The sequence below is a fragment of the Sphaerodactylus townsendi genome, linkage group LG11, assembly GCF_021028975.2.
Source record: "Sphaerodactylus townsendi isolate TG3544 linkage group LG11, MPM_Stown_v2.3, whole genome shotgun sequence".
Classification (NCBI taxonomy): domain Eukaryota; kingdom Metazoa; phylum Chordata; class Lepidosauria; order Squamata; family Sphaerodactylidae; genus Sphaerodactylus; species Sphaerodactylus townsendi.
Window position 1 is genome coordinate 78,437,215 of NC_059435.1, and position 27,426 is coordinate 78,464,640.

General features: G+C 60.7%; 3 protein-coding genes across 5 annotated transcripts in view; 1 reads left to right on the forward strand and 2 right to left on the reverse strand.

Moving 5' to 3' along the window:
- Window positions 1-825: 825 nt before the first annotated feature.
- ABCB8 (ATP binding cassette subfamily B member 8) lies at window positions 826-12,551 on the reverse strand. Its single transcript, XM_048510532.1, has 16 exons — window positions 11,852-12,551; window positions 10,137-10,434; window positions 9,739-9,888; window positions 9,506-9,600; window positions 9,212-9,317; window positions 8,921-9,082; window positions 8,285-8,370; window positions 7,660-7,757; window positions 7,184-7,289; window positions 7,066-7,099; window positions 6,478-6,710; window positions 6,038-6,132; window positions 3,661-3,794; window positions 2,916-3,063; window positions 1,356-1,606; window positions 826-950 (listed from the first exon to the last, which is right to left on the reverse strand). Exons 1-16 carry the CDS (start codon window positions 11,968-11,970, stop codon window positions 846-848), a joined length of 2,220 nt encoding a protein of 739 aa, XP_048366489.1. The 5' UTR covers window positions 11,971-12,551; the 3' UTR covers window positions 826-845.
- A 290-nt stretch (window positions 12,552-12,841) lies between these two features.
- On the forward strand, window positions 12,842-25,686 carry ATG9B (autophagy related 9B). Of its 2 annotated transcripts, XM_048511861.1 has the most exons (15): window positions 12,842-12,979; window positions 15,634-15,825; window positions 15,919-15,962; window positions 16,387-16,451; window positions 16,769-16,942; window positions 17,595-17,736; window positions 18,479-19,227; window positions 19,869-20,022; window positions 20,118-20,297; window positions 20,638-20,886; window positions 20,968-21,167; window positions 21,619-21,721; window positions 21,866-21,947; window positions 24,269-24,396; window positions 25,126-25,686. In XM_048511861.1, exons 2-14 carry the CDS (start codon window positions 15,711-15,713, stop codon window positions 24,355-24,357), a joined length of 2,346 nt encoding a protein of 781 aa, XP_048367818.1. In that variant the 5' UTR covers window positions 12,842-12,979; window positions 15,634-15,710; the 3' UTR covers window positions 24,358-24,396; window positions 25,126-25,686. The 2 variants fall into 2 exon arrangements, with proteins under 2 accessions (XP_048367818.1, XP_048367819.1); XM_048511862.1 differs by lacking the exons at window positions 12,842-12,979; window positions 15,634-15,825; window positions 15,919-15,962 and having other exon boundaries at window positions 16,392-16,451; window positions 16,773-16,942.
- A 1,393-nt stretch (window positions 25,687-27,079) lies between these two features.
- The window catches only part of NOS3 (nitric oxide synthase 3), a 38,192-nt gene continuing 37,845 nt past the window's right edge, over window positions 27,080-27,426 (reverse strand). For both annotated transcript variants that reach the window (XM_048511520.1, XM_048511521.1), the window contains one exon: window positions 27,080-27,262. In XM_048511520.1, coding sequence (XP_048367477.1) covers window positions 27,137-27,262 — 126 coding nt within the window. In that variant the 3' untranslated portion in view covers window positions 27,080-27,136. The remainder of the gene's footprint in view (window positions 27,263-27,426) is intronic.

Genomic DNA, 27,426 nt, shown 5'->3' on the forward strand with positions numbered 1-27,426 from the left:
CTGGGGATACTTTGTTTATAACCCCATCCTGTCCAAAAAGCACAAGAACCACCACCAGCCCCCTCCTCCCTGCCCCCCTCAACTTTCCCGCAGGACCCCCACCTGTTCGACATGGTCCTTCCTGCCCCCCAACTGCCCAGCCTTTGGGTTCTCAGTGCAGTCTGAAGGTGCACTCGTGAGGGAGGGAGCCCAGGCGACCTCCAGGTCTCAATCCGGCTTGGAGCGCTTCCCTCAGAACTGGGCCTCTTGGGAGAGGAGGAGGGCGGCGGCGGCGGCGGCAGGGGCGGAGCGCAGCCAGGAAGGCTCACAAGGCCCCTCCCCACGCCTCTGGTCCAGCCTGCCAACCACCCTGCAGGGTAGGCGCAGAGCAGCCGAGAGGGAGGGCGCGCGTCTTCCCCTGGCGACGCCACTCCCGCGCCCCGCCCCCTTTCAGCACCCGCGCACAGACAGCGACCGAGCAGGGGCGCCTCCGCACCCCCCCCCCGCGGCCCCGGGGGAGGGGCTGCTCACCCTGCGGCGCGCCCAGCGGGACCCCCTCGTCCTCCGGCGGCGGCGGCGGCGGCGGCGGCGGCAGCCCCTCGGCCATCCTGGGGCGACGACGGACGCTCGGCGGAAGGGCGACTCCAGTCCGGGGGGCGGCCGAGCAGTCAGCCCCCCCGCCCCCAGACGCGCCCGCCTCGTGGCCCTCCGCCGCCGCAGCCACCACCCGCCCAGGGCCTGGGGAGTCGGCGGGCGGGCGGGGCCGGAGTCAGGGCAGGGGCGCAGGGCACGCCGGGAGTTGTAGTTCGCCAGGACGCCGGAGACAGACACACAGACAAGGAGGCGGGCCCGGGAGGCGTGGTTTATTAAGCGGGGGCGGGGCGGCGGTCTCCCGCGGCGTCCTCGGTCTGGCGGCGGATCAGCTGGGCGTAGAGGCCCCCGCGACGGAGCAGCTCTGCGTGGCTGCCGGCCTGGAGCAGCAGCAGGGCGGGAGGGGGGGGAGAGGAGCGTCAGCCCTGCCAGGGAGGCCACCGCAGGCCTTCGCCGCCCCCTCCCCCACAGGGCTGCCAAGGATGAGCAGGGGCGGCTCACGTGACCCCCGCGCGGTGGTTTTGCCCCTTTCTGCTGCGGGGGGGGGGGGGAGAGGTGGCCCCCCCACTTTGGAGGGGAACTGACTGCCGTGCTCTGCAGCTGAGCTGTGGCAGGAGGGGCTGCCCGGTCCTCCCCCCACTGCCTGCCAGCCCCCCCCCCCCCCGGCCTCTTTGTGCTTTCTGGGGGTGGCTTCTAAGTCCTGGGCTGTTTCCCCAACCAAGCGCAGCAAGCCTGTCCCCAACCCTAACCGCCACCCTTCACAACTCTGCACCCCCAAATCTCACCTCCGCCACGCAGCCCTTTGCCAGGACTACGATGAGGTCTGCAGCTTGCACGGTGCTGAGTCGATGGGCGATGACCAGGACGGTGCGGCCGGCCACTGCCCGATCCAGGGCTTCCTGGACCACGCGCTCCGATTCCGCATCCAGGGCGCTGGTGGCCTCGTCCAGGACCAGCACCGAGGGGTTCTTGATGAGCGCCCGGGCAATGGCCACTCGCTGCTTCTGCCCTCCGGACAGAGTCACCCCACGCTCACCTGCGGGTGGGAAGAGGGCACAGGTCGGAACGCAGGCAGGCAGGCAGGCAGGGCCCCTTCCCTGCTCGAGGAAGGGCGAAGGCTGCTGCTTGCCCTCCCCCTCCCTCTGCTCCTTTAGAGGAGGCAGTGGCACCAGCACAGGCCACCATTCGTCCCCCTGGCAGCTTTTTAGGGGGGCAGCATGGAGGCCCTTCCCCCCTCAGCAGAGGCACAGAAGCAGCAATAAAAACTGTTCAGAGCTGGCACTGAGCTCTGGGAAATCAGGCCTCCAAAAGGGAGGTTGGACTTTCCCTAGACCTTTCTCCCCTCCCCCCCTCCCCCAAAGCATCCCCAGCACCTGCTTTTCAGAAAGAAGAAAACAGTGTGGATAATGCAGTTTTGGGTGTGGCTGTCTATCCCTGGGATGGAGGTGGGCAGACAGCGGATGCTTTTTCAGCCCTCAGTTCTCCAGCCTGGTTAAAACTGCGCAGCCCAGCAGCCACGTTGACCCTCCAAGGTCAAATCCATGCATTTTGGCCACTATTTTCCACAGAGATCCAGAGCTCAGTCAACACAGGGAAGAGGGCAAGTGTCAGGGGGATCGTATCAATGGGATTGAGATGCATTTCTAGCTCAATGTAAGTGATTAAAACAACAAACCAATCCTGCATGTAACCAGCCTGCTATATGTGACCACTGCCATCTGGGGCATTATTTCCTTCATCTTTATGGCTTCGCATGCTTCGTAGATAACTAGACTTCCTCTGACACCCTGGTCCTATGAGAAAAAGAGTGACATTTGTCATCTCGTGGGGTAGGAAGCCTGGTGGCTCTCTCTTGCTATCTGCCACTGACCTTGGGGCGCCTCAGCTCTGGGGGCTGTTTTTCACAAATTCCTGGGAAAGCGGAAGGGGGGACTTGCAATGGGGATAAACGGGATGAGATCTGACAGTGGGATTGGGGGGGGGGAAACACTCCTTCCCTCAAGGTCTTCAAGCAGGAGGCAGCTGTCAGGGATGCCCCAGCTCTGGGTTTCCTGCCATGAGGGCCTCTTCTGCTTCGTGGGCTTGACACCAGGACAGAGGACTCAGTGCTCAGTTATGCACGTATTGCTGGTTCTAGGCTCCACCAACGAAAAGAAAATTGAGTTTTTCAGTTTTAAAAAATTGGTTCTTGACCCCAAAGTCAAGAGGCTGTGATGTCATCAGATTATGGGACTCTGGAGGAGCCCGCAGAGACGTTGCCAGAAGCTATGGAGAACACAGCAGCTCCTTCCTCCCTCCGGACCCATGCGCTGCCCTCCCCATCAGGTGTCCCTGCTCTCACTGACCCACAACAGTGTTGTACCCCTCAGGAAAGCTGCGAATAAAACTGTCAGCGTTGGCCAGGCGAGCAGCAGCGTAGACTTCGGCATCAGATGCGCCCGGCTTGCCAAAGCGGATGTTCTCCATGACGGACGTGCTGAACAGCACCGGTTCCTGAGGGGACAGAAGGAGTGAAGCCTCCGAGCCAGGACGGGGATCGAACCCCAGCGGCTGCAGGGCGGTGTTTGCGGCCTCCCCGCCTCCTCCTGGGGAGCTTGGGCTTCCCTTCTCCAGCCACGCAGCACCTCCCGGATCAGCCACCTTGCAGCGCCAGATGTCAGGTGCAGGGAGCGCACAGCATCAGCGGGTACCCTGGAGAAACTCATGAGGAGGACACACAAGGGACACACTCACCTCCTGACCCTCTCCCATCTCTGGCAGCCAGGAATCTCGGCCTACTTAGTTCAAATAATTATATGCCGCTGTTTTCCGTCTTATTTATTTATGTTATTTATTATTAGATTTGTATAACTGCCCACCCCTGGAGGGCCTTGTGTTCCAAGAGGTGAATATACCCAACTTCTCCTTCAAAGCCAGCCACGCCAGTCTCTGCCAAATCCGCGCTCAGCTGCAAGCCCTATAATTTAGCTGCAGGTTGCTGCAAGAGCCACTTGCTTCCATTTGCTTTTGGCAGCTGCCCCCAGCCGGCTCCGGTCCCACACTGCAGGGGGAGGGGAGGTTCCAGCCTGTTTCCTGGACTCTGTTCCTCACCTGATTAATGAAGCCAATGACCTCCCCCCGGAGCCAGGAGGGATCCAGAGTGCTGATGTCGTGCCCGTCCAGGAAGACTGCGCCTGCCGTGGGCTCATAGAACCGTTCCAGGAGTGCAGCCACAGTGGACTTCCCTGCGACGGAGAGAGGAGACCAGGTCTGTTCTTATCACAGTCCGGCCTCTTTGCCAGTGCAGGCTCCAAAATAAGAACAGGGGGTTGAATGGAGATTGGTGTCCAGGGGGGTGCTACCGGCCTCAGCCAAGTAGCACCAACAAGAGGCCTTTCCCAGCTGTGACATGACTGGCCTGTGAAACTCCCTCCCTGCAGAACCCACCATAAGCCTTAGTGCAAGCGCAGCTTGATTTTCCCACGGGGTTAGTTTCAGACCACACACACAACCCCGGCATGAGGGGTGTGATGGATTCCAGAACTTCACTGCTTGTAAAAGAGCAACGCTGCAGCACACAAGGGGCTAACCACAGCAGCCTGTGATTGGCTGGCATCTGAAGAGCCTGTCTTGAGTCAGTCCTGTGAATTCTGAGGCAGAGAGAGCTAAGGGACGGCTGGAGAGTGAACTGCTCCGTTCTCTTGGTGAAAAGTTCAGGCAGACAAAAGCAGTCTGCTCTGAGTTCCTAGAATTACAGCAGTGGTGCACTAAAGCACAGCGGTTACTTATTTATCTCCGGGGGAAGTACACTAAAGGAGAATAAGCAGGAAAAGCTTATTAAGGACTGTGGCATTTGACAGAGAAGGGAGTGGATTTTATTCTGCAAGGACACAGAAAGAGAATCCTACTCATAAACCTTAGTGTGTTTGAGACTATCTGGGTTCAGATTGTCATAGGCAGTGTGGAGCAATCCTGTAAAAACATCTGTTACTTGAAAGTAAAGTAGCGCTGTCAGAAATGAGAAAAGAAGAGTTTGGATTTATATCCCCCTCCCTTTCTTTCCTGTAGGAGACTCAAAGGGGCTTACAATCTCCTTGCCCTTCCCCGCTCACAACAAACACCCTGTGAGGTGAGTGGGGCTGAGAGAGCTCCGAGAAGCTGTGACTAGCCCAAGGTCACCCAGCCGGCGTGTGTGGGAGTACACAGGCTAATCTGAATGGCAGAGCTGGGAATCAAACCCGGTTCCTCCAGATCAGAGTGCACCTGCTCTTAGCCACTGCTCTTAGCCACTACGCCACTGCTAAGAGCTTAAACTATTTTAACAATTGAAAAGCTTTTCACACACCTGACTTGTTTATGTAATTTTAAGGAGCTAAGAAAGAAAACAGTTTCCAAATAACTGAACCGAAACAGCGGCACGAGCCATAAAAATCAGTTTTGTTGTATCCGGTGCCTTTAATACAAACTTCCCTGCTTTGTTTTTATGTTATTTTAGCTTTGCCAAATATTGTTGTTGTTCTTAAATATACCTCATTTTACTTCATCTTTTTGACTTTTAAAAAGCCTCCTGTGATTTTTCTGACTAGGAAAGGTGGTTCTCAAACAAGCGACACTCTCTGGCTTGCTGGGACGGGCCTGGACGTCTGAGCGGAAGAAGCCTGTTTATTTTCAGCACGAGGACAAGGGTGGGGAAACAGTGAATTTACCACAAAAGCCATCCCTCACCTACTACACTCTTCTGCAGAAGCCACAGGCAGGGCTGCTCGGAGTCTGAACGTTCAATCTTGGCTACCAATCTTGATCCTCTTCGATCTGAGATTGCAAATGCCTTAACAGACCAGGTACTCGGGGAGAGCAGCAGCAGCCGCAGAAGGCCATTACTTTCACATCCTGCACGTGAGCTCCCAAAGGCACCTGGTGGGCCACTGCGAGTAGCAGAGAGCTGGACTAGATGGACTCTGGTCTGATCCAGCTGGCTTGTTCTTATGTTCTTAAGGCAGTTATAATTTTAGGAGGGGAAAGGGCAGGTCGCAGGGGACAAGGCTGGGACTGGGTGTCTGGAGAGAGCTTGGCTACTCTCGGTTTGGTTGGGGCTACCTTATTTTCCATTTTTCTTACTGCCTTAATACTGGAAGCCAGTTCTCAAGTCATTACGCTAAAGAACAGGCTATAATTAGCTGAAGTTAAAAGAGTTTTCAGCAGTTACCTGGATAAAAGAGGACCCCACACCTGTCAGGTTCATAAAAAGCAAACATCTGGGGGGAGACTGCAAATGCTTTGCAATAACTTGTGATGTCGAAGAGATCTCAAAACTGAAAGGTGGCCATAGTGCAATTTAAGCTGCATCAAGAAGTGCACTGTTCCAAAACCCAGCAGTCCAAATATATCTCTCTCTCACACACACTCAAAGAAAGAGAGAACATTGGATGCTGCTCTTGTACAATTGGTACTTACAAACCATCCTCTGCAGCCCAGGGAAGAGCCTTACCTCCTCCAGATTCTCCCACAATGGCCACCGTCTTGTGGGACGGGATGGAGAGGCAGAAATCTCGCAGCACCAGGTAGCCTGGCCGGGTTGGGTAACTGGCACGGAAAGGCAACACAGGAGAAAAGTTGGATACTTGTGACGGCAGGATGGGAAGCAGAGCAGAACAGTGGAAAAGAGGCATGGGCATGTTTAACACACGGGCGATTGCTGCCCCTCTGCACCTGGCCAGGTACTCGGCCTCCTGGGCATCTCTTAGCAACTGAGCTCTTCTGGACGTGAGAGGGGAAGGGAAGCTTTTGAGAGGCCTCCGCTCTCGTCCTTCCCGTCCCAGTTTAGCAGAAACAAAAACACAGGTTTTGTCAGAAGGAATGACTGTGCACATCTGAGGCCTTTTCCAGCCCTGCCTGTGCAACTGGGGGGGTGGGGTGGGGGGCTCTCACCTGAAGCAAACATCTTGGAATTGGATGTGCCCACGGAGCAAGCTACACGCAACCCTGCACCCTCCCACCTCTATAAGGGTCTCTGGTGTCAGAATGCCATGTATTACAAACACCACGGGAATCTTGGAAGGCTCATCCCACTCGCACCACCTCACCTTAGAGAGGGAGCTAATGGGCACACACTGGGGGCACAGAAGGTCCTCTAGACACACCCGGTCTAAGCCATTTCCTCCCTGCAGAGAAGAAGGTCAGGGGACGGCTCATCCCACTGCACACAACACCCAGGTTTACTTATTTTATTTGTATCCTCCATTCTCTGCCTTTCTTCCCAATGGGGACGCACAGTGGCTTACAAAATTTTCCTCTCCTCTGTTTTATCCTCACAACAACCCTGTGAGGCAGGTTAGGCTGAGAAAGTGTGACTGGCCCAAAGTCACCCAACAAGGTGCCACGGCACGAGTTGGGATTCGAACTTGTGTCTCCCAGAGACCAGTCCAACACTCGCAGTCACTCCATCCCACAGGCTGAACCTCCCCCCGTTCGAGCTCTCTGCTCCCGTCTGTGCATGGCCACTCCTGGCCCGCTTACCTGCCCAAACAGAACGGACATGTTGGCCAAGGACCTGGAGGAAGAGAAGCGGAGCGTCTGCCGGGCACTGGGGCTCTGTGCCCCGCCCCCACGCGAGGGGTGCCTGCCGCAGCCTTACCTCTGCACCGTCTGAGCGGAGACCAGGAAGGACATCAGGTCTCCCGGGGTCAGCTCCTCCCCAGCCATGAGGGAACCGCCCACCAAGAGGGTGCCCAGCACAATGCCTGTGGGGGGGGGGGAACGAAGGGGCGAGAGGCGGGGGAGGGGCTCAGGCCTGCAGCTCCACCAAGAGGGGGAGAAGGCGCCCACAGCCCTGCTGCACAAGGCAGCTGTCGGGGCCCAGGGAAGAACACCCCCCCCCCCCCGCTACAGTCCAGCTCCCTCCTGGCCAGCCTCTGCCGGGGGCTCCGGTCCCAGCCCCCCCGGGCTCCTCTGGGCAACGGCCCTGCGGAAGTCAGGAACGTGAGGCCCCAAGAAAACCTGCACAGGCCCGGCATGCAGCTGCTGCTTGAAGAGAGGGGAGGGGTCCAGAATCGGGGGGGGGGCCGGCACAAGGGTGGGGGGGGGGCGTAACACAGCTCTGCTTCCACTCACAGTTCAGCGCCAGGTTGGAGAGCCCCTGGAACACTGCAATGCCCAGCCCCAACTTCATGTTCAGGCGGCCAGAGTGATCCACCTCTGCAGCGTACTGCCTGGGGGGAGAAAGGGCAGACCTGAAAACATGACAGGGGGTGGGGAAGAGGCAGGGCAAGGAGGCCCCCCCCAGCCCCAGGGGCAAGCTGGACCACGAGGCAGGCCACAAGAGGCACCCCACATGGCCAAGGCTGCCCCCCTCAACCAAGAGGGCATCTCTGACAGCCACAGAGCCTCAGAGGGGGTGGAAACGCGCCACGTCGACCCAGAGAGGAGCGCCTGAGCTGCTCGGAGGCCGGTGGGCTTGGAGGGTGCCTCAGCAGCTCCCTTGGAGTACAAGGGGAGCAAGGCCAGGTACGGTGAAGGCAGCTGCCCCACTGACGGAAGGCTGTTCTTAGGGACAAGGACTAGACGCAGGCACAGCCTCCCCCCGTCCCCCCCACACCAATGATGCCAGCGGCTGCTCTGTACCCCCTAAAACGGACAAGAGGGGGGGCCTCCCGTCCCCAGAGCCCGTTCAGCCAGGAGAGCCTGGGCATCCAGCCCAGGGGGAGAAGCGCTCAGAAACCTCCTTAGCGATACTCACTCCATCTCTCTGCTCTCCATGGCAAACGCCCGCACGGTCCGGACGTTGTTCAGGGCCTCGTCGGCCACTGCTGTGGCTTTGGCTACCTGCAGTCCACAGAGGAAAGGGAATCGTCACGGCAGGAGCCTGCGAGGCGCTCTGGATCATCTGGGCTCAGCACCCGCCCCCCCCTTCTCAGTCATGCAGTGCCCTCTTTGGCGCAATGGGAGTATTTTAAAATAGTTAATCTAAGTGCAATGGATTTAGAGAAAGACAGTTCATCCCCTCAGAGGAACGGGCTGAGAATGTTTACTATCAACTGAAATTCTGGACAGCATCTGTACAAACACATGGAACTCCACTGGAGGCTGGAAAGCCATTCTGAAGTTTCATTTCCTGGCCGACTTTTTCACAGGTGCACAAGATGAAGCACAGCCCTGCCAGGGCAACCACAAGGAGCTTCCAGGCCAGGGGTCTGTGAAGAGGCCTCCGGGCAATACGTTGTGACACAAAAAGGGGGCCAAGGCTTAGTAGGAACGGCAACATTACAAAGGATGAGTTGTGGAGGGGGAGTCCCTCAGGACTCTTCCACAAGACTAGCCGGCATTCCCTCCGGGAGCGTGGGGGGGCTGGTGCAGGATCCTGGGCACTTCCTACCTGCTCCTGGGCCTTGCGCGACAGCGTGCGCAGAAAGGAGCCGAGGGCCGCCCCGGTCCCCACCAGGATGGGCATCACCACCACCAGCAGCCCCGTCAGCTTGGGCGAGATCAAGTAGAGCGACATTAAGCAGCCAACCGTCTGGGTGAGGCTGCGCAAGCCCTGCGGGGGGAAAGAGAGAGCCGGCGAAAGAGTGAAGGGAAGACCCCGCAGGCCCACGGTGGCCTCACCTTCCCGCTCTCCCTCGGAGGAGCCCTGCCTGCCCCCTGCCGGCTCCTTCCTGCCGCTCACCTGAGAGACGACCATCTTGAAGGATGACTTGAACTCCTGGATGTCTGAGGTCAGGCAGTGCACCAGCTGCCCTGTCCGGCTGGCATCAAAGAAGGCCACGTCCTGCCTGGGGCGGAGCAAGGTGCAGCATCCCTCAGGCCCTCTTCAGGTGTGCCTGGGCTGCAGCTGGAGAGGTCAGGCCAACCAGGTGGTCTCTGGGACCTCTTTGGGATCCCGCCCCTCACCAAAGGGCAAGAACCCCCCCCCCGCATCGCCCAGGAGAGGCATTCCCAAGGAAACTGCCCCCACCTTTACCTGATCAAAGAATTGAAAAGTTCCTTGCGCATGCTGTTGGCCACCTTCTCTCCGATGCGCGACAGCAGCATAATGTAGCTGAAGGTGAACAGCCCCTGAGGAAGTGGATGGAAGAGGCACCACATCAGTCGGCCACCCCTGCCCAGCCAAGAGGCGGCTTTGCCCCAGTCTCTGGCAACCGCGGGCTTAGCGGCAAGTCCCAGGACAGGCCCCCAGCCCCGGCAAACACCCACCTGGAGAGCATAGATGCTCAGCAAGCGCATGGCAGGGCGGTGCACCACGCGCAGGTAATCACGCAGACAGGTGAATTGGGCCACCACATTGACCACGTCCCCCAGCACCCGTGGGATTTGCACATTGAGGAGAGCCACTCCGAAGGCGAACTGAAGGGAGACAGATCACAGGGCGGAGGGACGGGGGGTGGGTGGGTGACGCGGGGGTCCGTGGCATGCTGCTTCTTCCTTTGTTCCCTTACAATCCTAGCCCCCCTCCCCCCGCTTTCTCTGACTCGGAGCCCCCCGAGGACACCATGGCTAGGCCTGCGGAGGTGGGTGGGTGGGGTCTCGTCAGGGCAGCTGCCTGCCCCGCCTTGGAAGCTCCGTGGGTGGGGGCCGAGCAGGCAGACTCTCACCATGACGGCTGCGGTCAGTGCCAGCAGCTGCGGCCTCAGGAACTTCCAGAAGGTGGCCCAGTCAAAGGCAGGCGGGTGCTCTGCAGCCAGGGTGACACACGCCGGCCCGTCGCCGGCCCCCTCCTGGCACAAGGCCCTGCCGGGGAAGGCAGCCCCCACGCCAGCCAACAACGCAGCAGCGGCTCGGCCCAGCGGGGACAGCTTGTGAGCGAAGACCAGCAGCCCCACTGGGGACGGCTTCGCCAGACTGTCAGGAGCCCGGAGGAAGTGGGAGAGCCTGGCATGGCCGCCAGAGGACCTGCAAGCAGAAGAACCACCACCGTGATGGCTGGCACAGCCTGCTCACTCCAGACGTACCATTGGCCTCATGGCTGTGCCTGCAGCGCCAAGCAAACATGGCAGCGAGGCCAATGCCTCCCCTCATGCTGCCCCCCAGCACCGGCACCCATAGGCTGGTCAGAATCCCCGCACGCCCCCTCTTTTTCTCACCTTTGTTAAGTTCCCTCCAGCCCAACCACAGCCAAGATGGCAACCAGCAGCTTCATCTCAGGAAGGAGTCCCTTCCTCAAGGTACCACTGCAGAGAAGGCCCTGGTGCCAGGTGGCCAGCTGTTGGGAAGGGCTCCACAGAGGGGGCGGGACATCCAGCAGGTGGCATCTCTGAGCGCCCAGGTGGAGGGGACGGGCACATATGCCCCAATGCTAAGGAAGCCACAGTTTCCACGGGCTGCTTTGCCTATGCCAGGAAAGCCCACCTCAATCAGACCCATCAAGCCCCCAGCCAACCATTGCAACCCCCTTTCTCCTTAAGAGGAGCAGGCCAAGGTCACTGGACAGCCGAAAAAATTAAGAAACATTTCTGTTCTGAATGGCTGGGGGGAAGAGTGGCTGGATACCCAAGTGTGAAAAACCCCAGATGTTCTGATCCTCTGAAGGTGCCAGCCACAGATGCAGGCGAAACATCAGGAGAAAATACTACTGGAACACGGCCAGACAGCCCGGAAACCACACAGCACCCCAAATCTTGCTTTCTGTATATAAAGGTTAGGTGGAGCCACAACAAGGTCTGGGGTCCAGGCCCTGCGAGGAGAGGCCGAGAGGGCTGGGTGTGTCTAGTCTGAAGAAGAGAAGGTGAAGAGGGGACATGACAGCCATGCTTAGGTATCTGGAGGGATGCGGTGGGGGGGCGGGGGGAGGAAGCGAGTGCGTTTTCTGCTGCTGCTGCAGAGACCAGGAGTGATGGGTTCGAGGTGCAGGAAAAGAGATTCCGCCCAAAACATTGGGAAGAAGAGCCTCCCGACAGCCAGGGCCGGCTCCCAGTGGCCACGTTCTCCGCCTGTGGGCTCCTGCCGGGGCCGGGGGCATTCGGGATCCTTCCGCACAAGGGGGGTCGGGGGGGGGCGTCATGGTTCCGACCGCGGCGGGGGGCGCAGGCGGCGCTTGCCCTGCACGGGGGCGGGGTGCCAGCAGCAGCAGCAGCAGCAGCAACAGGCGGGCAGCGGCGTCAGCGCCACACAACCCAACCGGGGGGAGAGAGAGAGCGGCCAACCAGGGTGCTGCTGCAGCGCCGGCATCCGACACAGACTACATTTCCCGGCGTGCTCCGCGCGGGGGCAGCGAAGGCTCGGATTCCCGGCGCGCCCCGCGCAGACTGCAGCGACCGGGATGCTCCGCGCGACCCCCTTCCCGGCCTGCCCCGCGCGGGCGCTCGGTTACCTGGCAACCCACAGGGCGCGCGGAGGCCTGGCCCTGGCGGCCGGAGCCCAGCGGCAGCAGCAGCCCCAGCGGCTCCCCGCCAGCCCCGGCCGCGGCAGCAGCAGCAGCAGCAGCATCATGACGGCGGCGGAGGAAGGCGGCCTCGCGACTCTCCCCCTCGGACGGAGCGGCTCAGGCCGCGGAACCCGCCGCCATACTGGACCCGCCGCCGGCCCCACAATGCCCAGCGCGGGCGGCGGGGCGGGGCGGGGCCGCGGGAAGGAGCGCCGGAGCCAATCAGGGCGCGCCGCCGCGGGAGGCCGGGCAGGATGCCGCGCAGGGGGCCCCGTCCTCGGGCCGCGCGCCCTCAGCGGGACCGGCGGCCGGGATCGCGCGGCTGAGCGGCGCCCTCGACCCTCTCCCGGAGCCCCGTCGCCCGCCCGCCCGCCCGCCCGCCCGCCCGCTCGCTTGGCCGGCCCGGAGGGGGCTGCGCCGGGGGGGGTCCCGCTCAACTGGAGACGGGCCCATCCTCGCAGCCTCCTCAGGATCACCTTGCGCCGCCCCCGCCCCCGCCTCCTCCTCCGGCGCAGCGCGCGGCAGATGGGGCCGTCGGGGGAGACTCCGCCGCTCGCCTTCTTCGCCTCGGGCCGCGCTCGGCCGCCCCCGGAGCCCCCCCGGCGCTTCGTCCCGCTGGGCTGAGGGTCCCGAGGATCGCTCTCCCCCCCCGCGCCCAGCGGCAGGCAGGCAGGCAGGCCGCCCCCCCCCCCCCTCGAGGAGAGCAGGCGCGTCCTCGCGGGGCCTCGCCGGTGGGCCTGGCGCCAGGAAGATTGCACAACCCCTGGCCCCGAGCCCGCGCCAGCCCCCCCCCCCCCCCCCCCCGCGCCGCCTGGGCAGACAGCTCGCCGGGACCGAGCCGCGGCGTCCTGGGATGAAGGAGACATAGACGCTGTCGGGCCTAAGCCGGGAGGCCCCCCCCCGCCGCCGCCGCCGCTTCCTCCTCCTCCTCTTCCTCTTGGGGCGAAAGACTGGTCTGAGTGGATTCCTCGGCCGGGCTGAGGTGGCCCCCGGGGGGGCCCATCGCTGTAGCTTTGGCCAGCTGCCCAGGAAGAGGCTCAGCACAGCAGAGTCCGGTGTTTCCGGCTTCGGGGGGTAGGTGCCCGGTGGGACTGCACGGTGGGTGGTGTTGCCGGCCTGTGGCCCCAGGGGCTCCTCTCTCACTCCACCCTGCCAGTTGCTGCTGGGGAGTCCTGCCAAGCCCACTGGCAGCGCCAAGCCTGGCCATTTGTTGCCTCGTCACTCCCTGCTGCTCTTTTGGCTCCTGGCCTCGCTGGGGGAAAGCCGAGCAGAGCCGCCCTTGGCCTGCTGCTGCCCCTCCCAGGTCCTCCTTCCCACCAGCCAGGGCTAGCTGCTGCTCTTGGAAGCCCACCCGCCTGCCTGCTGGTCTCCGACTCCCGGCCACCCACTTTCGCCCTTCCACTGGATGTGCCTCAGTCACAGGAGGGGAGGTTTCTGCTGGATATTCCAAGAAAATTCCAGAGCGGATTGATAGCTGAGCCAATGCGGGGGGGGGGGGGGGGAGCAGTTTTGGGAGGGTAGCTGTGTTGGGTGTGCAGGAGAAGCGCTTCAAGACCGACAGGATTTTGGGGGCAGGGGTTTCCAGAGTCAGCGTGACAAAGGGAGCATCAGCTCTGGAAATCTCATGGTCCCAAAATCTTGCTGGTCCTGTGCTTGAATGCAATTTTTGGGAGGGGGGGGATTCCCCTTCCTTCACGCAGAGTGTCTTCAGGCGGAGACGGTGCTGCCCTTGGCGGGGAGTTGGCCGAGATGCTTTCTCAGGATTCCTCTGCCTGTGGGAGACCGTGAGTCCAGAAATGGTTTACCCCCAGACGTGTGCTTGCCAGGGACTGGTTGGACACAGTGGTTCCCTCTGGGTCATTTCCCTCCAAGCTCCACGGAAGGTGTGGCCAGAGATTCCAGCCTCCTCCCGTGGTTGTCCTGGGGCATGCGCAGGGGATGGCCAGGCTTTCTTCCTGCTTGGGCCCAGCGAAGGAGACTGTGGGTTTGAGCGAGAAGTCCTTGATGTAGGAGTCTGAGGGTGGGGGGGGGGGGGCAGGCTGGCTGTGAGAGCAGAGGAATGCCTCTCGGTTCAGCTGGGTTGAGACCTGACCTCTCGCCTTCCTGGCCTTTGGGAGGCTCGGTTGTGGCAGCAGGCCCAGGGTCTGAGTCACTCCCAGAAGTTGCCATTCTAGTTGCCTTCTTGGATCCCTGGGCCGTCCCCACATGCAGTCAGACTTGGGTCAAGCCTTTTCTACTGGGGGAGGATGCAGGAAGTGAGTGCTGGCCGGCCGGCCGGCCGTGAGTGTTTCTCCTCTGAGTCATTACAAGGCAGTAGTGTTCACTGGTGATCCAGCGGAGACTTCTGCGAGCAGCTGCCCTGAGCTGCTGCTTCCGTGAGATTCGCCTGACTGGCACTCCGCCCATGGCCTGTCATGTTTATCTGTCCCAGCCTGTTTATGAGTTTGCTGCCCAAGGTATTTTTAGCTTGCCGGGTGACTCTTCCACACACCCACTACGCATTTGGAGGGGGGAGACATGTGAGGGCACAGGGATCATGGGAAGCAGTTGTTACACAGCCGACCCTGGAAGTGGGGAGGGGTCCTTCATGTGCCCCCACCCACACATACACAGCAAGGGCTCTTATACTTAAGCAAGCACACACAAGAGCTATTCTGGATGCTTCCCATCACTAGGCCATCCCTCTCCCCTGAGCCAGGCTGCCTATGATGCCAGGGGGGGCAGGGGGGGCGCCACCAGCCAGCACGAGACCACCAAACTTCTTGGCTGGACTGATGGGAACCCCACGGAGCTCCCTGGGGTGGGAGGTGGAAGCCGTGGTGGAGAGACCTGGCCAGGGAGTTAATCTAGGTGCCCTGGGACTTTGGTGGAGGGCAGGGTATAAACGGAATAAATAAGTAAATAATCCAGGATGATCATAGGTAGGTCATGTATCTTTGGGAGGCTCGGTTGTGGGGAAGCCAGAGCTCAGCAGAGCAGCATCGCCTCCTCACCCCGGCCTTGTCCCCTCAACTGGAAGGGAACCTCTGGCGTTCTGTGTGTGCGTGTGCACGTGCTTGAAAGTGTTGCAGGGTCTCCAGCGCCAGCAGAGTCTGGAGTCCTGGCAGCCCGCTGGCTTGTCTCCACATAGCGCTCTGCCTGGCTTTCCTCCCGCTGACCGCTGTCCACTCTGGGTCCTGCTCCCAGCAGCCCTTGCCCGTTGGTGTCCCTGGCTCTGGCCCAAGAGGAGAAGGAAGCAAGAGAATTTGGGGGGGCACTGGTGTGGCTCTTTGCTCTGGGGTGACTCCCCTGCCGTCCCCCCTCCATATTGACTCCTCTGGCTCTGTGCCACAAAACACCTTTTCTCGAAGGAGGGGTGGAGGAAGCTGTTGGTGCTGCTGGGGCTGGCCTATCGCTCCTCTCTTACCCCGGGAGACCAATTCGACCTGCTCTGCAGCCAAGCTCTGTCTGTTCTGCCCCGCGGCAGGTGGCAGGTGCTCCACAGCTGACTAGAAGGTCACCTAGGCGGTTATCCTGGGAAAGTGGCTCAGTAGCCAGAGAGTGGAAATGGGAGGCTGTTCTGGGTTCTCCCAAGTGGGAAGGAGAAGCATACGTGTTGCTGAGGGGAGCGCTGGGTGATCTTGGGTTGGGTGCCTGGAATCCTGAGCTAGAGCCTGTCCCAGAACCAGGGAGCCAGGCCTGTGGTCTCATGAGAGAGCTCTCGCACCTCACCTGCCTGTCTTCTGCAGGGTCTTGGGACACAGACCCCACCAGGTCTCAGGAATTGATTTGCCCCCGTGTGGAGAAGAGCAGCCCAGCAACACCCATGGCTGTCAGCCAAGAGCATTATGGGGACTATCACCGCCTGCCAGACTATGCAGAGGACTCTCCCCCTGAGGAGGAGGAGCAGCTGTTGGTGCACGTCACAGAGGGCCTGAAAGGTACCCGACTGAAGGCCCCGGAGTCTCAGGAGCGGGCAGGGCAGGGGAGGCTGAAACTTGGTGGCCATAACCACCCTTGTGCTTCCTTCCCAGATTCCTGGCATCATATCAAGAATTTAGATAACTTCTTCACCAAAATATCCTTGGCAGCAAAGGTCTGAGCCCCCCCACCTCCCAGCACTGCAGCAGCCTCCAGCGTAGTCGTCTCAGCCCAGTATCGCTTGGAAGCCGTTTCCTGATGCAGCAGCTGGCACTCAGCTGCTTGTGGCCCGGGGGTGGGGGTGCGTGTGCGTGAATTGTGTAAAGCTTGTTCTGAAATGCCAGTTTTAAAGCACTGCCTTGGGGGCCTGGAGGAACAGCTTGACAGTTTTCTGCCCTCCCCCCCCCCCCCGGGAAACTGTGGCCTGCTTGTGGGTATCCCTGCAGACACACTGGAGCCCCTGGGGTTGGGCAGTCCGTGGCTGAGCAGCCCCTCAGTCTTCCAGGCGTTGTTTGGGGCAGTCGGGGCGACCGGCAACTACAGGGGGCGGGAGCTGCGTTTTTCCTTGACAGCCTCAGCACATCTATCACTTCCACCAGAAGAATGGGTTTGCCTGCATGATGCTGTCTGACATCTTTGAACTGGTGTAAGGATCTGAGAGGCCCCCCTCCCCCTGCTGCTTTTCTGTCTCTGGGAGCCCATCCAGGCACTGCCCCTAGCGTGACCCCTCTCCTCCACAGGGAGAAGGTTGGGTGGGTGGGGGACCTGGGGAGCCTTTTCTTGGTGAGGTGGGCGTTTCCAGCCTTACTGGCTGAGGCAGGAGGACCCCCGCCCCCCCCCCGGGGCTCTGGCCTGCCCCTGAGAGTGAGGAGCTAGGAAGAGAGCTGGTCTCTAGCCTGGATGGGGAAGGCTGGCTGCTCTTGGGGGGACCAGCCTCCTGATCCCATTCTGCGCCCTTCCCAGGCAGTTCCTGTTTGTGGTCACATTCACCACCTTCTTGTTCTGCTGCGTGGAGTATGATGTGCTGTTTGCCAACCGGCCCGTCAATCACACACAGCCGGGAGGCAGCCTGGCACCAGACCGAGGCAAGGTGACGCTGCCAGATGCCATCCTGCCCACGCCACAGTGTGCTGAGAGGTGAGTGCGGGAGGGCTGTGTGCCAAGGCGTCAGGAGTGGTGGGGTCTGCCAGCTTGTGCAGGAGGCTGGGTGGTCCCCCTCCCCAGTTCTTTCTTCGGACTGAGGAGAAGTCTGGCGCCTGTTTCTCATTCTGAGTGTGAAACGGGTAGAGTCAGTTGCTGTGGGCCGCTTGGCTGTCCACCCACCGTCTCCGTCAGTGGCTGCGTTGCCCCTTCGCCCCCCTTCAGCAGGGCTGAGGAGTGATGGCCGGGACTTTTCCCAGCACCTGGGGCAAAGGCAGAGGAGCAGAGATGGTGAAGATGCTACCGGGCAGCAGGGAGGCTGGGCAGGCAGGGAAGAGAGCCCCGTGGAGTCCACCCTCCCGCTTCCTGTGTGCCCAGCCAGGTGCCTCCGATAGGGGCTCACGGGGGGCCCAGCGGTGTCGGACCCCAGCTGGAGTGCCCGTCGCGGGGATGCATCGGTGTGTCCCTCAGATCCTGTTCACCTTTAACAGCCGCTCAGTGGGAGGGAATTGCCAGGCCCGGCCCTTGTGTGCCCCTGGAGACGCTGGCCTTGGAGCGGCCCTCATGGGACCCGCCCCCCAGAGCGTCCTGGGCTGGCCTGCAGCTGGCTGGGCTGATGCTGTCTGCTTTTCCCTTCTCTCCACTGCAGGATCCGGGCCAGCGGCTGGATCATCTTCCTGCTGGTGATGGCTGCCACCTTCTGGCTCTATCGCCTGGCAAAGGTGCTCTGCAGCCTCCTTGGCTACTGGGAGATCCGTGCCTTTTACACCAAGGCCCTCAAGATCCCCTCAGTGAGTGCCGCGGGGGTGGGGGGGCAGGGGAGGGGTGCTTAAGGGGGAGCGTGTGACTGCACAGAACCACCTTCAGGGTGGGGCTGCAGGTGCCTCGGCCATTTTGCTGAGCCTCTCCAAGGGGCCCTTGGTGCCTGTCTTCCCAGCAGGCGCACACACAGAGAGCCATAGCAAGGGGGAACTGCGCCCCCACCCACCCTGGAACACCCCCCCGGCCCTTGGTGCTACGCCACTGCACACACATCATCTCTATGTCACTCAGGATGCTTCTCTCTCCGGGCTCTGAAACTAGGACAGATCCACACCCAGTTCCACTGATGCTCGGGGTGGGGATTGCCTCCCTCTGCAGTGGGTGGTTTGTGTGAGAGTCTCCTTGGTTCATCTTTGTGGCTGAAAGGGCTGCTTGGGGAGGCGCCGTGGCTCAGTGACGGAGCAGGAAGCCCCAAAAGGTCAGAAGGAGGAAGAGGGCTCAGGGCCTGGAGCATCCCCAGTTCAGAAGGACCAGGCAGCCGGAGGAAAGCCTTCCTCCTCACCTGCTGCCTGGTCCTCCTGAACTGATGGTATTTTGTGCATCTGTGTGCTTCAAAGAAGGGGGTGGGCTGCGTGTGCTTGGGCAGGGCTTGTGAGGATGTTGTGGAAGGATTGGGAGGCTCAGCCAAGGAGCGCAGAGAGCAGAGCTGAGCAGTAGTGGCAGGGGTGCCTGAGGGTGAGCGCTGGGCTTCACGCTGGACGTTCCGTGCAGGACGAGCTGTGCAACCGCAGCTGGCAGGAGGTGCAGGCGCGCCTGATCTCGCTGCAGAGGGAGCAGCAGATGTGCGTGCACAAGCGGGAGCTGACGGAGCTGGACATCCACCACCGGATCTTGCGCTTCAAGAACTACCTGGTGGCCATGGTGAACAAGTCGCTGCTGCCGGTCCGCTTCCGGCTGCCCCTGCTGGGCGAGGTGGTCTTCCTGACGCAGGGCCTCAAGTACAACCTAGAGCTGCTCTTCTTCTGGGGGCCCGGCTCCCTCTTCCAGAGCAAGTGGAACCTCCAGCCCCAGTACAAGCGGCTGGGGGCGCGCCTGCTGCTGGCCCGCCGCCTGGGGCGCAGCATGGTGCTGCTGGGGCTGGCCAACCTGCTGCTGTGCCCCTTCATCCTGGTGTGGCAGGTGCTGTACGCCTTCTTCAGCTACACGGAGGTGCTGAAGCGGGAGCCGGGCAGCCTGGGGGCCCGCCGCTGGTCGCTCTACGGCCGCCTCTACCTGCGCCACTTCAACGAGCTGGACCACGAGCTGCACGCCCGCCTGAGCCGCGGCTACAAGCCTGCCTCCAAGTACATGAACTCCTTCACCAGCCCTCTGCTCACGGTGCTGGCCAAGAACGTCGGCTTCTTTGCCGGCTCCATCCTGGCCGTGCTCATCGCCCTCACCGTCTACGACGAGGACGTCCTCACCGTGCAGCACATCCTGACCACCCTCACCCTCCTGGGCCTGGTCGTCACTGTGGCCAGGTGAGCCCCGGCTCCGCCCCCTTCCCTCCCAGCTCCACTTTGGGCCTGGACAACAAACCCACTCGGACTTTGCTACCTTTTGGGAACGCTTCCCTGGGCACCAGTCTGGACTTGCCTGCTGCCACGCCCCAACCGGCTCCCAGGGGGCAGGCCTCACTGTCTAGAGCCAGGTGTCCTTAGGGTGGCCTCCCTTCCAGGGGGGTCTCTCAGTCTCAGCTCCCAGGCACACCTGGCGCCTCGTCTGTCCTGGACAAGGGGCCTTGGTGGCCTTCCGAGCAAGACCTGGCTGGGGGGATGGTATGGCTGAACTAGCACGGACTTCATGCCGTGGTCTCCCTGTCCTGTCGGTTTGGGCCCCTCTGATGCTGGGTGCGAATGAGTGGGCTCCTTGTGCTGGTCTCCTCACTGCTGGAGACACCCGTGGAGATGCCATCAGGGCATTTCTCCCCCCTCTGTACGCTTTCCCTCTCTGTAACCGAGTGGGGCAGCATGGACGTCTGACCCCGAGACTGGCGGAGATGCCTCTGCATTCCCAGGCTATGTGGGGCTGCTCTCCCCTTGAGCCAGCTGTGGCCCACCTTCCCTCTGCCTGGCCGTTGCTGCCTTCCTGTCCGGAGTGCTGACCGCCCCTGTGCTTGCAGGTCCTTCATCCCGGACGAGCACATGGTGTGGTGCCCGGAGCAGCTCCTGCAGTGCGTCTTGGCGCACATCCACTACATCCCTGACCACTGGCCGGGCAACGCCCACAAGTCTGAGACCCGGGAAGAGATGGCCCAGCTCTTCCAGTACAAGGCTGTGAGTGGGGGGGCAGGAGTGGGGCGGGGGTCTTGCGGGAATGAGGGGAAAGGCTGCGCCCCCTGATGACCTCCCGTGCCCCCCCCCCCCGGCAGGTCTTCATCCTGGAGGAGCTGCTGAGCCCCATCGTGACTCCCTTCCTCCTCATCTTTGCCCTGCGGGCCAAGGCTCTGGACATCATCGACTTCTTCCGCAACTTCTCTGTGGAGGTGGTGGGCGTGGGAGACATCTGCTCCTTCGCTCAGCTGGACATCCGCAACCACGGCAACCCCCAGGTGAGGGGGGAGGGCGGGCTGTGGCTGTCCTTTGGCAGCGGGACTCCTGCATTGCGAGGTGCCAGGACTCAGGGGCTCCCTGGCCTGAGGAAGGGCATGTTCAGAATGAGCCTCTGCTGCAGCTGAGTTCAGTGAGCTCCGTTGGGGGTGGGGAAGTGGGACGGAAGAGCCCCCTCCTTGGGGCCTTTTGTGGCGAAGCCCTCTGCCGTTCCACCCCCGGGAGAGGAAAATGAGAGCCCCTCCCTGGGTTGAGGCTTCCTTGCCTGATCCTTGGGCAAGCGGCCCCCGGTGCCTCCCCTAATGCAGATCTCTTCTTTTCCCCCCTTCCCGCCCCCCCCAGTGGCTGTCCCAGGGCCGCACGGAGGCTTCAGTGTACCAGCAGGCGGAGAACGGCAAGACGGAGCTCTCGCTTGTGCACTTCGCCATCACCAACCCGTGCTGGCAGCCGCCCCCGGAGAGCTCCCTCTTCATCGGGCACCTGAAGGAGAAGGTGCAGCAGGACGCGGCCCACGCACCGCCCGCCCAGCGCCTCCTGGCCGAGGCCCCGTTCAGCACCTCTCTGCTGTCAGACGAGGGCCCCAGCACCATGGTGAGTGCTCTCTCGTGCTCTGGGAGGGGAGGGGGCCGGGCCCCTCTGCCGCCCGGGCTCAGTCTCCTCCTGTCCCTGCAGCCAGACGCCCTCCTGGCCAGCGTCCTGGCCCACCCCATCCTGGCATCCCAAGCAGACCGGCAACGCCCTGGCAGCACAGCCAGCGCGGCTGCCAGCATCTTGGCCTCGCTGTCCTGCTCCCAGTTGCCGCGGCGCAGCTACCCTCCTCCACTGGGCGAGAATTCTGTGTACCGCAGCGACAGCACCCTCCTCGGGGACAGGTACAGTTGCAGGGGCCTTGGAGGGTGGGCAGTTTGGCTGGCAGGGCAGGGGGGAGAAGCAGGCAAAAAGAAATGCCCCTCCAGGTTAGTGCCAAGCCCCACCTGCCCTGTACCTGCCGTGGGGACCCTGATGCCCAGGGCCACTCCCAAGCCACCTCCCAGTCCCTTTGCAGCGGAAGGCAGAGGGCCCCTCTGGAGGGGGGGGGGAGCCTCGGGGCTCCTGCATGACTTTTGAGGGCCGTCTCAGCCCACCTGCAGGAGACCTGCCTGCTTTTTCTGCCCACCTCAGTGCAAGGGGCAGAAGGGGCCCTACTTTTGTGGCTCAGGTGTTGTGGTGTGGTCAGCAGATGACCCTGTGTTTATTCCCTTCCACGTCTGCTCTTCACACAGGTTGGAGGAGGGGGGGGGTCTGTGTTGGGGATAGCTGACCATTGTTCCTCTTTGTCTGCAGTGTCGCCCCATCAGCATCCCACCAGGGACCCCTCACCCGCTCCGTTGTGCTGTCTGAGTTTGCCTCTGCTGAGATGAGTCTGCATGCCATTTACATGCATGAGGTGAGTGGTTAAGGGTGGGGGCCAAGGGCTCTCCTCCACTGCTCAGTTTCCAGGGGACGGGGGCTGGCTAGTCTCCTGGCCTCTGTCTGGTAGAGGCGGGGGGCACTGTGGGTCTGACAGCCCCCCTCTTTGGCTCCCTTTCAGCTTCACCAGCAGCAGCAGCAGCAGCCGCCGCCACCGGCACCAAGCCCAGCTTCTTTCCGGACTTCCGAGCAAGCACAAGCAGGTCAGAGCTGGGGAGGGCGGCGCAAGGCAGCTCTTCCCTCCAGGATGCCCTGGGGTCCGGGTGGGGCTGCCTGTGGAGCAGCTACCCACTTCCTGGCACTGGCGACCGCAGAGGCTGAGGCCCAGATTCCAGCCTGTTGCGGTCAGGGGCTGGGAGCCAGAGGTGGACCCTGCGGTTGTGTACTCGGGCTCCAGGCAGACCTCTTGGGAAGCCTTTGGGCTCTAGCCTGGGGATGTCCGGGGGCTTGTCAACATAGCCAATAAGGCCAAATCCAGTTGAAACAAATGGGAAGGCAGCACCCGCAAGAGACCTTGGCTGGGTGGAGAGCTTCTGGGGATGGCCTGCTGTGAGGGGCACAAGGCCAGAGCATGGTCAAGGCTCCAGGTGGCCCCGCCAGCCCCTTGAGCGACCTGTGCAGCCACCAGGCTCTTACTTGGGGTTTCTTCCTCTCTACGCGCCCCTGAAACTCCTTGGGCCAGGTTTTTCTGTCATGGGGGCGGGGGGAGGCAGGGATGGGGAAGAACCACAGATCCCCCTTGCTCTGACTGGTGCAGCTGTGCTGGTGCTGGCAGGGCAGGGCAGGGGGCTGGTGCCAGCAGCCGAGAGTTCTGGCTGAACTGCTCCAGGGTGCGGGGGGGTGGGGGGAGGAATGAGGCAGACGGATGGACTTCTGCATCCAAACCAGCTGCTCTGCCCCTGAGCCTGGGCTGGCAGTGGACAATTCTTGCAGCCCCCTCAGGGAGGGGCAGGGCAGGTTTGGGGAAGAAATTGGAGTTATGCAGCATGGAACCTGCGTTGCTGTTTTTAACAACATCACCATTTGCTAATCAACTGTCTTAGCACATATAATGTCATTAACGGGTGTCTTTATGGAGTTTAAGAGTGCCTCAGCAAATACTTCCATTATGGAAGTGACAGGCAGAGGCAAACACCTGCCCTCTGCACCCTCTGAGTACCTTTCAGTCCTTCCAAAAGGGGAAAAAAAGGTATGGGGGGGGGGGGGTCAGTTTTTCCTCAGACTCCTTCATGCTATACATTTTGAATGAATAAAATGCATTTCACTGATTTCATACAAAGAAAACAAATTATAGGAATTTGTGTTGGTGCGTCTCAGAATATCTCAGTTTCTCCCCCTAATGTTGCAGGGCAGGAGACGGTCTCGCCTGAGCCCCTCCCAGAAAGGCAGAAAGGATGGGGGCTTGGAATGTGCTGTTCCCAGCGGGCCAGGCATCTGGCCCCCCCCCCCCCCCCCGAGGGTCTCACTCCATAAGAACATAAGAACTAGCCTGCTGGATCAGACCAGAGTCCATCTAGTCCAGCATTCTGCTACTCGCAGTGGCCCACCAGGTGCCTTTGGGAGCTCACATGCAGGATGTGAAAGCAATGGCCTTCTGCTGCTTCTCCTGAGCACCTGGTCTGCTAAGGCTTTTGCAATCTTAGATCAAAGAGGATCAAGATTGGTAGCCATAGATCGACTTCTCCTCCATAAATCTGTCCAAGCCCCTTTTAAAGCTATCCAGGTTAGTGGCCATCACCACCTCCTGTGGCAGCATATTCCAAACACCAATCACACGTTGCGTGAAGAAGTGTTTCCTTTTATTAGTCCTAATTCTTCCCCCCAGCATTTTCAATGGATGCCCCCTGGTTCTAGTATTGTGAGAAAGAGAGAACAATTTCTCTCTGTCAACATTTTCTACCCCATGCATAATTTTATAGACTTTGATCATATCCCCCCTCAGACGTCTCCTCTCCAAACTAAAGAGTCCCAAACGCTGCAGCCTCTCCTCATAAGGAAGGTGCTCCAGTCCCTCAATCATCCTCGTTGCCCTTCTCTGCGCTTTTTCTATCTCTTCGATATCCTTTTTGAGATGTGGCGACCAGAACTGAACACAGTACTCCAAGTGTGGTCGCACCACTGCTTTATATAAGGGCATGACAATCCTTGCAGTTTTATTATCAACTCCTTTCCTAATGATCCCCAGCATAGAGTTTGCCTTTTTCACAGCTGCCATGCATTGAGTTGACATTCCCATGGAACTATCAACTAAGACGCCTAAATCCCTTTCCTGGTCTGTGACTGATAGCACTGATCCCTGTAGCGTGTATGTGAAGTTTGGATTTTTTGCCCCTATGTGCATCACTTTACATTTTGCTACATTGAACTGCATTTGCCATTTCTTAGCCCACTCACCTAATTTATCAAGGTCCGCTTGGAGCTCTTCGCAATCCTTTGTGGTTCTCACTACCCTACATAATTTGGTATCAAATTACTCCATGTCTTTTCCTTCCCCCCCCCCCCCCCCATTTCCTCCTGCCTGCAGATGCCACGACGCCTGATCTCTCTCTGGGGGGCTGGGAGGAAGAGGAAGACCCAGAGGCCCAGCAGCAGCAGGAGAGGGAGAAATGCTAGCCCCCCTCCTCCCGGTGGACCCCTCCTCTGTTTCTTAGTGTAAGTGTCCCCCCTCTGCTTAGCTGCTGCCCACCTTGCAGTCTAGCCAAAGATGGAGCTCAGCGGAGTCGGAAGAGTGCAGATTAGGACCTCCCTCTCGCTCTGCCTGATTTCCTTCCCCATCTTGGTTGCCCCGGCTTGCTCTGCGCTTCCTCCTCTGGGGAGGGCTCCTTTCTTGTCCTGCTGGCAAAGGAGAGGGGCGGCGGATCCCGGGAGAAGCCAGAAGGGCTGCAGGCATCGTCTGCCCATTACTCCTGCTTGTTTGGGAGCTGCACCGCTGTCGCCCGTCCTCTGCCCTCCAGAGAGTTTGGCCTCCCCTTCTGCATGTGACTTGGGGGGCTGGAGGCTCAGGGGGCTGGTTCTCTCTCTCGCCTCCCAGCAAGGAGTGGTCCTCTGCCTTGTCTTTTAGGGGGTTCAGGTGGGTCAGACCCACCTCCTCCTATCCGTGGCTGCCAGCCTTGCGGTGACTAAGGGGAACCTCCGTGCTCATAGGCAGTCAGCCTTCAACCACCAGTGCCCGGAGGCAACATCTGTGCCTGTGGTTGGCCCTCCAGTTTGGCCACTGCCTGAGCCAGGATGCTGGACACGGTGGGCCAGCTGGGCTCCGCTTTATGCCTCCTCCACTCAGTCGGCTGAGTCGTGGCTGGGAAACCGCTCCTGCTTTGAGACTGTTGAACATTGAGGTCACTCCATAGCCGCTCCTCACTCGGATGCCTTTTGCCTTTCCAGATTTCTGGGCACTTGGAAACTGCCAGCGCTGCCTTCCCAGGATGGTCCCGCCCGCCTGCTGCAGGAGCATGGTGACACGAGGCGGAGCAGCAGGGGCCGGCCACGCCTCCCCCCCCGCCCCATCTCAGGTGGTTGCAGCCGCCCCTGCCTCGGCTGTGGTGTGGCCAGGAGAAGGGCACTGCCTGTGTGGATGCTGGGCCCCTCCTCGCTTTGGGTGTGTGCCCTCCTCTGGGGTGAATAAGCTACGGGCCCAACCCGGCCCTGCACGGTGCTACTAGTACGTAGAGAGTTCCTGTGGTCAATGCCAAACGGCTTGGGAGGGGCGGGGAATGGCCGCAGCCTCCTTGGGGGGCTGCAAAGGCCCTTCTGGACCCCCACGCTTTGCCCCGCCTCTCCCTCCCTCCCCCCACTTCTGCTGCTGTATGATGTCACTTGTGCTGGGCCCTGTTCTTTGGCGAGGAGCTGCTGATGCCTGGCGGGGCGGGGGGGGGGGGCTTTGTGTGTCATGGCGCCCCCGCCGCCCCCAGACTATAATGGGACAATAAATGTTTACAGGTGTGACTGCAGGTGTGCTCCCTCTGACTGACCTTGGGGGGAGGGGCTGCTGCAGAGCTGATCTACTTGCCCTCCCCGTGGGCATTCTGATGGAGGATGGAAGGCTTTCACGGCTGGACTCAACTGGTTCTGGTGGGCTTTCCGGGCTGCGTGGCCGTGGTTTGGTGGATCTTGTCCCTAACGTTTCGCCTGCATCTGTGGCTGGCATCTTCAGAGGTGTATCAGAGAGGAAAATCTGTTATAAGAGAAGTCTGGACACAGTGTGTAACAGACTTCTCTCTGTGATACACCTCTGAAGATGCCGGCCAGAGATGCAGGTGAAACGTTAGGGACAAGATCCACCAGACTACGGCCACACAGCCCGGAAAACCCACCACAACTGATTGAAAGGCTGTTAGATGCTCATTCGGGAAGGGGAGGCAGAGATAATGGTCCATGGAGCTGGGGGTGGGGTGGGGTGGGAGAGGAGAGCAGAAGGATTGGAATTGGGAGCATCTCTCTGACCCTCCCCCCCCCCCCCCCCGGAGGGCCCCTTCTGTGGGCACAATCAGGCTTCTGCCCCTCAACACCTGCTGGCTGCTCTACCTCCACCCTCACCCCACTGCTTGATTGTCGCAGCGGGCTCCCACTAGGGCAGGGGTCAGCAACCTTTACCATCCAAAGAGCCATCTGGACCCGTTTTCCACAGCCCCAAAGATCTACCGAGCCGGAGAGGCGGCTCCGGTTCAACCCCTCCATTCACCTTTCCTTCCAGCGCCGGGCAGGGAAACCCCCTCTGCCCGACAGAGCAGGCAGTTGCTCCAGAGACGGAGCTGCCTGCTCTGTGGGGCAGAGAGGATGGCGGCTGCTCTGGAGGGAAATGCCCACGCTACCCTCCGACCTCCTGGGGTCAGAGGGTAGCATGGGCGTGTTCCTATAGCCTTCCAGAGCAGCGCTGGAAGGAGAGGTGAGTGGAGGGGATGCAAAAAGTGGCTCCCTCACACACGGAGCCGCCTCCGGTTCAGCCCCTCCACTCACCTTTCCTTCTAGCGCTGGGCTGGAGGGACACACCCACGCTACCCTCCGACTTCCAGGCCACGTGGAGCCACAGTATAAGGCTGAAAGAGCCGCATGTTGCAGACCCCTGCACTAGGGGAAGTGCAGCTGGCAATGGAGTTGGACCTGCAAAAGCCCCATCAGTGCTTTTGACATGAGGAGGCAGTGCCGGCTCCCCCCCCCCCCCAGTCCTTTTTCCTTCCTGATTTTGAAGGCTTGGGGCAGGGACTGCGTTCTACAAGGGCTCCTCGTACAGCCCCCCATGCCTCTCTTCACCCCAAAAGGCTCTCCCAGCTGAGCAGGGCAACTCGAAGGTCCTTGAACTTGCACCCCCTCCCGACCCCCCCATAGAACATAGCTTGGGTTCTGCTGAAATGCAAAAGGCTTTATTGAGGCGCAGGGAGAGTGGGAAGAGAAGAAGCTATGGATCAGGGCCTTGCCCCAATTTCTGCACCTGCTTAGAGAAGGACTGGCTGCGAATACGTGAGGCCACCTCCTGGGTGCGGAACGTCAAGCCAAAGATGTCCTCGTGGTAGTGGTTGTGGTCCTAGGATAGAGGCAAGCAACTTTTAAAAGCAGGGGGCGGGGAGTACAGTGTCTTCCCCCGGCCGCCCTGTAGCATGGCTGCTTTCTGGGTAGCCTGAGGAAGAAACTCTCAGCCAGCCTGGGAGAGACACCTTGTGACTGCAGCAAAGAGGGAGCTGGAGCTAA

Coding starts and splice junctions, on each gene's coding strand:
- ATG9B (XM_048511861.1), top strand. CDS start 15,711: ATGGCTGTCAGCCAAGAGCATTATGGGGACTATCACCGCCTGCCAGAC. Junction 17,737..18,478: donor AGGCCCTCAAGATCCCCTCA/GTGAGTGCCGCG, acceptor CGTTCCGTGCAG/GACGAGCTGTGCAACCGCAG. Junction 21,722..21,865: donor ATGCCATTTACATGCATGAG/GTGAGTGGTTAA, acceptor GCTCCCTTTCAG/CTTCACCAGCAGCAGCAGCA.
- ABCB8 (XM_048510532.1), bottom strand. CDS start 11,970: ATGATGCTGCTGCTGCTGCTGCTGCCGCGGCCGGGGCTGGCGGGGAGC. Junction 7,758..8,284: donor ATGGAGAGCAGAGAGATGGA/GTGAGTATCGCT, acceptor TTCTCCCCCCAG/GCAGTACGCTGCAGAGGTGG. Junction 1,607..2,915: donor GGGGTACAACACTGTTGTGG/GTCAGTGAGAGC, acceptor TCCCACCCGCAG/GTGAGCGTGGGGTGACTCTG.